This window comes from Chinchilla lanigera, unplaced genomic scaffold, assembly GCF_000276665.1.
Source record: "Chinchilla lanigera isolate Chin_1 unplaced genomic scaffold, ChiLan1.0 scaffold00068, whole genome shotgun sequence".
Taxonomy (NCBI): Eukaryota; Metazoa; Chordata; class Mammalia; order Rodentia; family Chinchillidae; genus Chinchilla; species Chinchilla lanigera.
Window position 1 is genome coordinate 9,009,398 of NW_004955469.1, and position 11,442 is coordinate 9,020,839.

General features: G+C 52.4%; 1 protein-coding gene across 1 annotated transcript; it reads left to right on the forward strand.

Annotated features, from left to right (window-relative positions):
- On the forward strand, positions 1-8,005 carry Tmem214 (transmembrane protein 214; the record flags this gene model as incomplete). The annotated part of the gene is given in 17 exon segments (XM_005400571.2): positions 1-54; positions 898-1,097; positions 1,647-1,797; positions 2,026-2,160; positions 2,375-2,457; positions 2,875-2,980; positions 3,088-3,169; positions 3,434-3,535; positions 3,911-4,052; positions 4,401-4,492; positions 4,771-4,819; positions 4,985-5,098; positions 5,529-5,646; positions 6,281-6,377; positions 6,566-6,734; positions 6,857-7,002; positions 7,141-8,005. Coding segments are annotated over 17 exon segments (1,967 nt in total), but the record flags the coding sequence as incomplete, so codon positions are not given.
- Positions 8,006-11,442: the final 3,437 nt, after the last annotated feature.

Here is an 11,442-nt window from a genome sequence, read left to right on the forward strand (position 1 = left end):
GGGACCGCCGGGCGCTCGGGGAGGCGAACGGAGTGTGGAAGTACGACCTGAGCCGTGAGTACTGTCCGACGCCGACCCGGCCCTGCCTGGGCAGCGGCGAGCGTGCTAGATGGCCTCCCTCACCGCACCGATGGGCACACTGAGGTCTGGCGAAAACGACACCTGGCCCGCGTTCGCGAGTCGGAAGGGACTGGAATTCTGGTCTCCAGCTGCTCAGGCCGCTGCGCGCAGCCGTCCCACCTGTCCGGCCCTAGCCGGACTCGGGCAGGTGCCTGAGCGCCGAGCTGAGGCGTCCTGGATCTCGCACAGTGCCCAGTCCTTAAGTAACCAGCACTTCGGGGAGGGACGGGCAGAAGGCCCAGCAGTGGAAAAATGGCCCGCCACACTCGGGTCCACCAGTTCGTCTTGGTGGCAGCTGTGCTCTCAGTATCCCGGGGTGTGGTGCAAGTTTGCCACCTGTTGCTTATAGAGTTGTCACTTCAGAGCCAGTAGGAATTAGGGTAGACCCAATATGGAGCAAACCCGACCTCCCATGATAGCCATGCACCAAAGAAGCCAGCCCTCTTTGTCTACACCTCTTCGAGTTCCCACGGACTTTGATTTGTGTAATAACGAACTACCCTGTCCCTGTACAAGAGTCACAGACTGACGCTGTGATGCCTGAAAGCAGCCACCATGAGGGCTCCCTACACCCTGCTCCCAAGTAACCTACAAAAAGGGGCTTTGACACATGCCTATAATGCAAGCCCTGGGGAAGCTGAGCCAGGAGGATCACTAGGAGTTCAAAGCCAGCCTTGCGGATGAATAAAGTGACAGGGTGGGAGAAGGGAGCGCTATTTTTGTGAGACCTTGGGAATTTAAGGATAGCCCCTCATTCTCTGCCTGCCTTTACCCTAGCTCCAATCCAGACCACAAGCACCCTGTATGAGCGGGGCTTTGAGAAAATCATGAAGCGACAGAATAAGGAACAGGTTCCACCTCCTGCTGTGGAGCCTAAGAAACCAGCAAATAAGAAGCAACCAAAGAAGGTGGCAGCCGTCCCCAGCCACAGCCAGAAGCAGAAGTGCTTCCGCAGCCTGGAGGAGGCCCTGAAAGTGGTGAGTGTGCCTAACTTGAGGCATGGGAAGATCAGGGGCTTCAAGTGCAAAGAAGATGGGCTGCAGGGAAGGACAGCTAAGGGAACTGTGGGATTTGGGACATCATTAGTTGAAAAGATCAGGGAAAGGTGGAACCCCAGTGGGGCAGAATGTTTGCACTTAGAGCAGAGTAGGAATGGAAAATGTGTAGGGAAACAGATTGGTGAGAAGAAAGTGTTGATGATCAAGGACAGGAGAAAGGGGACAGAAAAGCTGGTTTGATGGTTCACTGTCCCTCAGAAGCAGGGCCTTCCATCACCCATCTTGTCCTCTGTTTTTTCTCTTGAACTTGTGATGGTCCTACAAAGCCCAAGAGAACAGCCTTCTCAGCTGTCCTGTTCTTTACTTTTTCAAGGTCTGGGTGCAGTAAAATTTCTGCTTTCTATATAGTTTCATTTAAAAACAGAAACCCCTGCTTCTTCTGCCACCACTCATTTAGCCATTTTCCCACATCTACCCCATTTCCCTTCTGGTTGCTCACTACTCACCATGGAGGTATGTCTCTGGCAGCTGGATGTGGCAGCTCTGCAGAAGGAACTGGACAAGAGCCAGAGTGTATTCACTGGGAATCCCTCCGTGTGGTTGAAGGACCTGGCCAGCTATCTCAACTACAAGCTCCAGGCTCCTCGGAGTGAACCCACGCTCAGCCAGCATCCTCACGGTTAGTCTTCCCACCTCCCTCAGCTCAAAGGAGATTAAAGAAATTTTAAAGGGCTGTGTGTTTCTAACAGCCCATTTCCTCCCACTGTCCTGGTTTACACATGGTTATGCATGGCCTGGGGCTTCCTTAGAAGAGGGAGGATGCCAGCCTCAGTTCAGGGACCTCTGCCTCCATTCAGATTGGCAGGGGCACCTGGTGTTAGACTCACGTGGAGGCCAATGGTCCCAGATTATCCCTACAGTCTGGTGAGCCGGGAGCTGCGTGGGATCATCCGAGGGCTCCTGAAGAAGGCACCAGGGTCTCTGGAGCTATTTTTTGACCACTGTCTATTCACCATGCTGCAAGAGCTCGATAAGACACCAGGTAAGAGGAGCCCATGCAGAGTACGATCTTGGAGGCCTAGTCCCGTTTTCCTGCTTCCAGCAGAGAAATGTGCTAATCTCGATACTCTTTAGAAAAGGAGAAAAAGGTGAGGACTCATTAGCTGGGGTTCTTGGCTCACAGCTGCCAAAAAAGGAGACATCAGGTTTGGGATGCCAAGTAGTACGAGTAGGTCTGAGAGCATGAATTTCTCTAGGGGAGTCACTACACGGTTACCGCATCTGTGTGCAGGCCATCCTTCAGGATAAACCCAAGATTGTCACCGAAAATCTGGACAAGGTAAGCCAGGAATGATGGTAAGGACACCATGACTAAGACTAGGGAGGCTGGGAAGAATCTACATTGTTGGACTCAGTCGTGGGGAGGTAGAAGACTATACCAGGAATTCTGCTTTGCACTGTTAGCTCTTAATGTGCATCTGCTTTGGATATACATGAGCACAGACTGCTGTTCCCATCTTGTTGGTGGAAAGATTGGGCCACAGTGGGGCTTCGTAGCTTTCCTAGGGCTGGTCAGCCAGTAAAATGGTGGAGTGCATTGATGCCTGTGCTCTGAATCATAGCCCCATGCTACCATCGAGACCCACTGTCACTCGCCCCACCCGTCCTCTCCCAGATGATATCTCTCTTCCCTCTTGGCTCTGAGGTGTTCCTGAAGTTCTCTACCCCACCCTACCCTTCCCACCTGTCTCCTTAGTTCCTGGAGCTGTTGAGGTCCCACCAGAGCCGACCAGCAAAGTGCCTGACCATCATGTGGGTCGTGGGGCAAGCAGGTTTCGCCAGCCTCACTGAGGGACTGGAAGGTACTAAGGAAGTGGGAATAAGGGAACGATCCTGGAGCCAGGACACTCCCCTTTGACATCCCCTGTGGACAAGCCCGAGGCTTCCTTCCTGACCTTTGTCTCTGCAGTGTGGCTGAGGATCATGCTGCCTGTGCTGGGCATCAAGTCTCTGTCTTCCTTTGCCATTGCATACCTGGACCGGCTGCTCCAGTGAGTAATGGGGGAGGCAGCGAGGGGAAGGCCCAGGGTATCCACACAAGGCTGTTTCTGCAAAAAGGGATGCAAGGAAAGTCGGGACCAGCTCCTCCCACCTCAGTGTGATGGTGAAAAAGGAAAGGCGGGGAGCCAACAAGGGCTGGGGGCTGGGTAGTGTTTATACCCTCTTTCCTATTTATGGGCTTGGCTGCAGTTATAGCTAAAACAGCTGGCCTGGGTGGTGATCTCCAGCAAGCCTATTTCTTCCTTTCCCCATAGGATCCATCCCAACCTCACCAAGGGCTTTGGCATAATTGGCCCCAAGGACTTCTTCCCACTCCTGGACTTTGCCTATATGCCCAACAACTCCCTGACACCCAGGTAGGACTGTCCTGGGGCACACCTGCTGGCAAGGGTCCTCAGTGGCAGGTCAGGGACTGACCCAGGCACTGCATTCCCATTCCCTCTGCCCATGCCACCGGGATCTGGAAGTTCAAGATGCATATCAAGGGATGGATGGAACCCTGACGTTATATGAACTCTTGAGTATGATTGGCATATGTGCATTTTCTTAGGGAGAAGGTCCCTGGCTTTCATCAGATTTTCTAAGGGACTTTCAGTAAAAAGAGTGCCATCAAGAGGCCCTCAGGGACTGTCTTGTGAGGCAGGGCATGGGCCCGGAGGCAGGAGGCAGGAGGAGGCTTGGAGGTGCAGCTCTGTGTACAGCCTGGGCCTGGCCTCTCTATTCCTCCCCAGCCTGCAGGAGCAGCTGCGTCGGCTCTACCCCCGACTAAAGGTGCTGGCGTTTGGAGCGAAGCCAGAATCTACACTGCACCTCTACTTCCCTTCCTTCCTGTCCAGAATCACCCCTAGCTGTTCATCTGAGATGAAGAAAGAGGTGAGGCGCTCATGGCAGACTTCTTTCCCTTGCCTAGGGGTCTGCTGGCCACCCTTAGCTCTCTCCCATAGCCCCCTGCCTTGCTCACTACCACCCTGCCATCAAGAGCGGTGCCTGAAAGGGAAGCACATCCAGGCCTGGGGATCTCTGGTGCCCTGTCCCTCGCACACATGTGATCCTTGAGCATACATTCTTAACCCAGAGCCCCTCCCCTGAGACAGCTGCTCAGCTTTCTAGGTCTCGATGCTCCTTCTGTGCCCTTGGGGTGGACAGTTGCCCTGGTGGCCTCTGTGCTTTCCCTCTCCACCAGCACCAAGCCCCCAGCAGTCTCTCCCTTTCCCTGTGCAGCTCTTGGGCAGCCTGACCCAGTGCCTGACTGTGAACCCCCTCAGCACCAGCGTCTGGAGGAAGCTGTACCCCAAGCACCTACCACAGTCCAGGCAGGTGGGGGTAGAGTCACCTGCCTCTGCCGCACACAGACACAACAGCCTCCTAGTTCCGGTGTCCCAGCCTGCTGTCCTGGAAGCAGAATGGGAACCTGGGTGGCTCCTTCTATTGGGTCAAGCCTCTCAGAGTGGGAACATTCTCCAGATGGTCTCTAGAGAGCTGCTCTTCTGTGGACAGAGGTGGAGGGAGCCGGGCTTATTGGAAGATGAGGGCGGGAGGGTGGGAAGGCCAAGTGACAGGTTGTCTGATGGACGGCCGTGCTTCCCCACAGCCTGCTGCTGGAGCACCTGCTCAGGTCCTGGGAGAAGATCCCCAAGAAGGTGAGGAGCTGGAGGACAGGCAGGCTGGGCCTTGGCGAGGCTCTTGGTTCCTGCCCCTCAGCCAGTGTCTTCACACTTGGTCTGAAACATGAAGCAGGGTGGAGGCTTTGGATTCCCTCCCAGGCGGGGGCTCATGTTCTCAGCCCAGTTTTTGGTATCCTACAGGTGCAGATGTCTTTACAAGAAACCATTCAGTCCTTCCAGCTTACCAACCAGGAGCTGCTGAAGAGGGGCAATGGGAACACCCAGCAAGTTGCTACCTGTCACACAGCCTGCAAGGTGTGGTACCCAATGTCTACAACCCATGTGTGGGCCTGCATCTGTCTCAAGCTCTTGCCCTGGCCCAGGGTCATACTCCAGCCCCACCTGCAAGTTGTGCCCCCTCCTGCCTCAAGATGGGTATGCAGGCTCAAACTGCTCAGGCCTCTCTCTTTCCTGACCCTGTGCCCCACCTCCCTGCCAGGGCTGGCTGTGGCAGGTCCAGGCCCATTGCCCCCCACATACACACTGAAGATTGAACCCAGATCCTTTGCACTGAGCTGCATCCCTATCCCTTTTTAAAAGGTTTTTATTTTCAGATAGTCTCCCTAAATTCTTATTTGCCCAGACTGGTCTCAAACTTGCAATTCTCCTGCCTCAGCTTCCTAAAGTGCTGAGATTATAAGTCACTGGGCCTGATTGTTCACAGCACTTTCTCCTTCCCAACCAGGGTTTGCTGCAGCGGGCCCAGGGCCCCTGGCCACCCTGGACCTGGCTGCTGCTGTTGCTGCCCATCTTCACTGTGGGTCTCCTGTGCCATGACTTCTGGTCACATGGCTCCTTCCAGGGTAAGCAGTGATGGCAACCAGGGAAGGAAGTAGAGTAATGGGCACGGAGCTAGGTGTAACCCATACCCGTAACCTCATGTTCGTCCTGCTGAGTTCTCAGTGCCACAGAATAAACATTGCTGAGGTGGGCTTTTCTATCCACAGATAGCATATGACCCACAGATTGGACTGTTAACTTTATAGCATAGAAATGCTTGCATAGGTCCAGGGATATAGCCCAGCGGCACAAGCATCTGTCTGGCAAGTGCAGAGTCCTGAGTTCAATTCCTGGTACCAAAAAAAAGCTTGCATATTCATGATATCAGACAAGAAGGTGTTGCCTCCGCCTGACTCCCACAGCAGTTGAGGCTCAGGAAGGCTTTGCAGCTAGCGAAAGAGCATAGCTGAAGCTTCTGACACCTAAGTCCAGGACTCCACTGGTGCCCTGTTCCTCCTGATTACCTGGCCAGGAGGAGGCACTCGATCCCCCAGGCCTGCATGCCTCTCCTGAGCCTGCTGTGGACAGACTGAGCTGGCTCTGTGATTCGTAAGCATATACACTTCTGCCCTCTGCTCACTGTGCCTCCCGGGGACCTGCATGTCTGTGTCCTGAGTCACACCCTCAACCCCAGCTCACCGGAGCCTCCTTACCTAGCCTCCCTCACTGGTCGGGTGCTTCAGTCGTCTGGTCTCTTGCCCGCTGGCCAACAAGTGTGTGCCAAGCTCTACTCCTATGGCCTGCAGGGTTACAGGTGAGCTGCTCCCAGGGCAGGAGAGGGGTGTGGGAAAAGGCTTGGTGCTCAGGGTGGTGCAGACATTGGCAGGCATTTACAGTGCTTGTGGTTGTCCTTCTCTGTGGCCGCCTTTTCCCCAGGTCTTTGATAGCAGGGCTCTGGAGGAGGCTCACAGTCCTCCGTTCTCCCCTCTGACTTCTCTACAGCTGGTTAGAAGAGACATTGCCGGCCTGCAGCTCCTACCTGTTTACTGTGGTGTCACCCAGCTTGCAACTAGCCTGGGCCCACACCAGTTCTACTCTCAGCTTCCTTTCTACCCACTGTGCCTCCCACTTGGCCTGGTTCAGTGACAGCCTCACTGGCCTCTGTCAGAGGGTAAGCCAGAAGCAGAGTTGGAGAAGGTCTGGTCTTCCCAGGGGCAGAGTCCTGCCCTGTGTGGATGGGATCCTGAGGGCCTGGGCACCCTGACCCAGCCATCCCCTGTGGTCTGGCTGCAGATCCAGCTCCCTGATGCTCTGCACCAGCTGCTGCATTACCTGAGAGAGCTGCTCCTGCTTCTGCACCGGAGCGTGCTGCTGCCAGTGTGGCATCTGCTGCTGGAGGCCCTGGCCCAGGCCCAGGAGCACTGCCACGAGGTGTGCAGGTAAGGCTTTCCTGTGGGGCTCTGGCACAGTGGGTCCCCTCTGTGGCCTCACAGTGGGCCAAGCTTCACTGTTCAGTTTCATGCCACACAGCCCTGTGCACACACCCCTGCCCTTAAAATGTCTTGCTTTTCACCCAGAGGTGAGGTGACGTGGGATTGCGTGAAAACACAGCTCAGCGAGGCTGCCCGCTGGACCTGGCTCTGCCTACAGGACATCACAGTGGCTTTCTTGGACTGGGCACTCACCATGATATCCCAGCAATAGGCCCTGCCTCCCTGGTCACCGGTTCCTGTCGTAGGCAGGCCATCTGAGACTGCTGGCGGACAGAGGGTGGCAGCTGTGATATTATCTGGTGCCTGAGTTCCACCTCCATGGTGGTTGCCCAAAGGCCTCTCAGCCTCCCACCCACAAGTCCACTGGATACTTCTCAGGCCCAGTTGCACACACCAGGCTCTGCCTTTGGCTGGCAGCCTCTCTTAAGCACTCTCACCTCCTGCTCTCCACTTCCCTCCGTCTCATTCCTAAAGCCCCAAAAGCTCATCTCCAAAACAGTGAGACTCAGCAGATTTATCAGCCTCCTCTTCTAATTCTTGGTCATAAATTTAACCACAATGGAAAAAAGGAAGAGACTGCCAGAAGGATCCACAAGAGTGGCCAACAGCAGCTTCCTCTCTACCCTTCTTCTGCCTGGGTGTGGTGTCACTGGCTGTGGGGCCAGGTGGAAATGTCTGTTACCTCTAAACATCTGGCACAGGCCTTGCAAGGACCTTGCTGTCCCCTTCCATCAGAGTCCTGCTTCATCTCTTTCCCCTGAGTGCAAGGGCTCTGCCACAAGGCTCAGCTTTCTCCACTGCCCACTCCACCGTCCACCTGGAGAGCACAGCCCCGGTCACTGTGCCTCAAGCCCCCGGAACCTCGCATCAGCCTGCTGGGCTCACGAGTCAGCATACGGCCGGGAGGGTGGGGGCCTGAGTAGAATAAAGGACACATTTGATTTCTAGATTTCCTTTCTGCATCCTTACACAGGATCCCATAGTTACGGAGCAGGACAGCAAAGAGTGGGCCCTCGCCCTCCTGGGGATCACAGGCACTAGCTATAATTGAGCTGGCGAGGAAAGTCCACATTCATCATTCAAAACTAAGCCCCCTGCTTTTGCTCCCCTAATTATCACTTAGAACATTTGTGTCCCAAGATTTCCCTTCCTAGCTTTTGTTTTTTGAACAAAAAAAGACAGCCTGGAACATAGGGTCTTGCCATCTGTTCCAGACTGGCGTTGGACTTGCTATGTAATCCAAGCTGGCCTTGAATTTGTGGGAATCCACCTGCCTCATCTTCCCAAGTGATGAGATTACAGCCATGTGCCATCATGCCCAGCAGTTTGAGTATTTTATGATTGAAAAAGCAGGGGCTGAGGATCTCCTAAGGAAATTCTTAGCCAGTGATCAGTGGTGTCCTTCCTTTGCTCAGACCTTAATTTATTAATTTGTTCTTTTTATAAGGCAGTAAGTAAGATAGGAGATACCAGTCCAGGTCTTATCACCCTGTCCTTAGTTTGGTTTGAGGCAGAAGTAGTAACTGTACTGTTGTTTTCAGTTCTCCAAGTTTGTTTCCTAGAACATCTCAAATGTGAGCAGTGCCAGAGGTGCCATTCCAGCCCGTGGAATGGCTCCCTCATAAACCCATAGCAGTAAGCACGGATGTGGTCTGTTACCATTTACCCTTTCCTGGAGTGCCCTGAGACACCCCATTTCCAGCAGCAAGATTACAAGGAACCAAGTACAAACATCTTGGCCCACAGTGAGATGGTGAAAACTGGCATCTCATGCTTTTGTTCCCCCACCTCTTGGGAAATACACAGCCTGTGCCAGGAGAACCCTTGCTCACCTAGTGGCAGTTGGCCAATGACCATCCTTCCCTGGGAGAAGCCCTGCCCGGCCCCTGCTGAAGCACAGTCCTGGACTGTCCAAGCGTCCCAGGATAGGTTCCATTTCCGCTGTTTTTCCTTAGCAGTTGGCTACAGACAGGTTCAGCCCTCTCTAGTGAATCCTTGTAACTGGCCTGAATTTGGGAAAAGAAGACTATTTGTGAGCCTGAGTTGACACAGCCTAGGACAAGTAAGATGACACTCCATCCCAAGGTGACAAGTGCAAGGGGTCCAAGGCTGCTGGGCTGAGTTTTGAATCCGGCAACCCTGAGAATGCCACAAGTACTAGGTTGGTTTCAAATGTGCATTACATTTATGTATATTCTGTATTTTAACTTCTTAAGCTGTAATCTTTGGGTGCAACATTTTTCTTTTATCAATTTGGATTAATCAGGGTCTTTACAGCCGCTCGTGGGGACACTGACACCTCAATTGGCTTTATTCAGTCGTTGTCTGACCCCGGTATTGGGGTTCTTCAGACTTTCCCATCAAAGTAATCCAGCATAGCACCTGCTGTCTATTAAAGCAAAGCCAGACATCCAGACACTTTGTTTCTGCAGAGCTGTCAACAAATGGGAGTCCAAGCTGAGCTGGAAAATTAAAGCCGTGTGCACCCCAGAGTGTATTCCAGAGGTGCTGACGGGTGGGGTGACCACACTGTTACACTGAGGGCGTTGCTGGACGAGCAGAAGGAAGCTGGCGCCTCAGAGCCACATCTGGATGTTCTAACTGCTCACAGCTGGAGTTAAACAGATAATATGCATCATGCTAAAGGGCAGTTTGAATGTGGGTCTCTCTCTGCCATTATTACCAACACAGGTGGCCCTGAAAATAATACACACGATCCATTTCTAAACACCTCTTCTTAGGTCTCAAAGCAAATTTCTGTGCTCCTTTTCTGTTTGCCCAGTTCACACCTTCAGTTTTAAAAAGCAGGACATCCTAACACTGCAGACAGAAACTTGCTGGGCTCACACCTGTGCACCGCTGCTGCATCCTCTGAATGCCATCACCCTTGGGAGGACCGTTTCCCATGTGGATGCCTGCCCTGCCCTACTCCCAAATGCCCCACTTGTCAGTTGTTTCTATGCTTGAATGACTTCCGAGCGTTTTGAAGTTTTATCACCCTGAAGGGAATTTGGTTTTGGTTTTGGGGGGTGTGTGCGTGTGTGTGTGTGTGTGTGTGTGTGTGTGTGTTAAAGTCTTGCTATGTAATCTAGGCTCTGTGTGTGTGTGTGTGTGTGTGAGAGAGAGAGAGAGAGGGAGGGAGGGAGAGAAAACAGTCTTGCTGTGTAATTTAGGCTGGGCCTGAACTGTGCAGCCCAGCCCAGTCTCAAAATCACAGTCCTCCTGCCTCAGCCTCTCAAGTGTTGGGATCACAAACACGCACCACCATGCTCAGTAGAGTGGGATTTAAGTGGATGTTTGTCGTTCTTATTTTTCTCTTGTTGCTAGGACAAAATACTTGATGCCCAGAATTAAGGAAGGAAAGGTTTATGTAGCTCACAGTTTGTAGTGGTTTCAGACCATAATCAGCTGGCTCCAAGGCAGAGTGGCACATGGCAGAGGGCAACAGTTCATGGCAGCTGCAGAAAACAGCAAAAGCAACAAGAGCGAAAAGGGAGGAATGAGAGAGCAAGCCTCTTTCCCTCCCTTATATTGTATGCAAGCTACCAGCCCCAGGGTGGGTGTAGCACTCACACCCATAGTCCCAGCATTGGGCCATAAATCAATCACACTCTAGAAGCTGGCCCCATAAGTGCATGAGGCTTTCAGGGAACATCTAGACAGAAACCGTAACAATGCTTAAAGTGATTCATCCTTTTACTATATAAACTTCACAGTATGTCTCCTGAAGGTATTTGAGGGAACCAAGGGCCTTGCTTTTCCCTAAGTAGTGCTCCCTGTGTACTTGCTGTGCAGTTTGCTACCCTAGACTTGAACTGTAAGAAGAATCCTGGGGAAGGCAAGGCATGGTGATACACCCCTGTAATCACTCAGGAGACTGAGGCAGAAGGACCACCTTGAGTTCAAGGCCACCCTGACTACATAGTGAGACCCTGTCTCAAACAAACAAAATACAGATTAAATACATAATTCATAGAAGAAATGCAAATGAAAATAGACTTAAAAGATTCACTGCACTGGTAAAGAAGTGCAGACGACTTGGATGTAGCTCAGTGAAGACCTGGGTTCAATCCCATGTCCCCCTAAAAGCTGCAAGTCTAAAATGAATGCCCCTTTTTTTTGCCTATCATATTAATTGATTCTTTGAAGTAATAATATACTCGGTGAATGCTATGATAGAATTTGGTATGCTTCTGGGAAATGATTTGGCAAATTTTATCAATGCTAAAAGGCTCATGCTGTTTGCCCAAACAATCTCACTTTTAAAATAATTCTAGATGGGGCTGGGGATTTAGCTCAGCGGCAAAGCGCCTGCCTTGCAAGCGCAAGGTCGTGAGTTCGGTTCCCGGTACCGGAGAAAAACCAAAAAAATAAAAAATAAAAAAA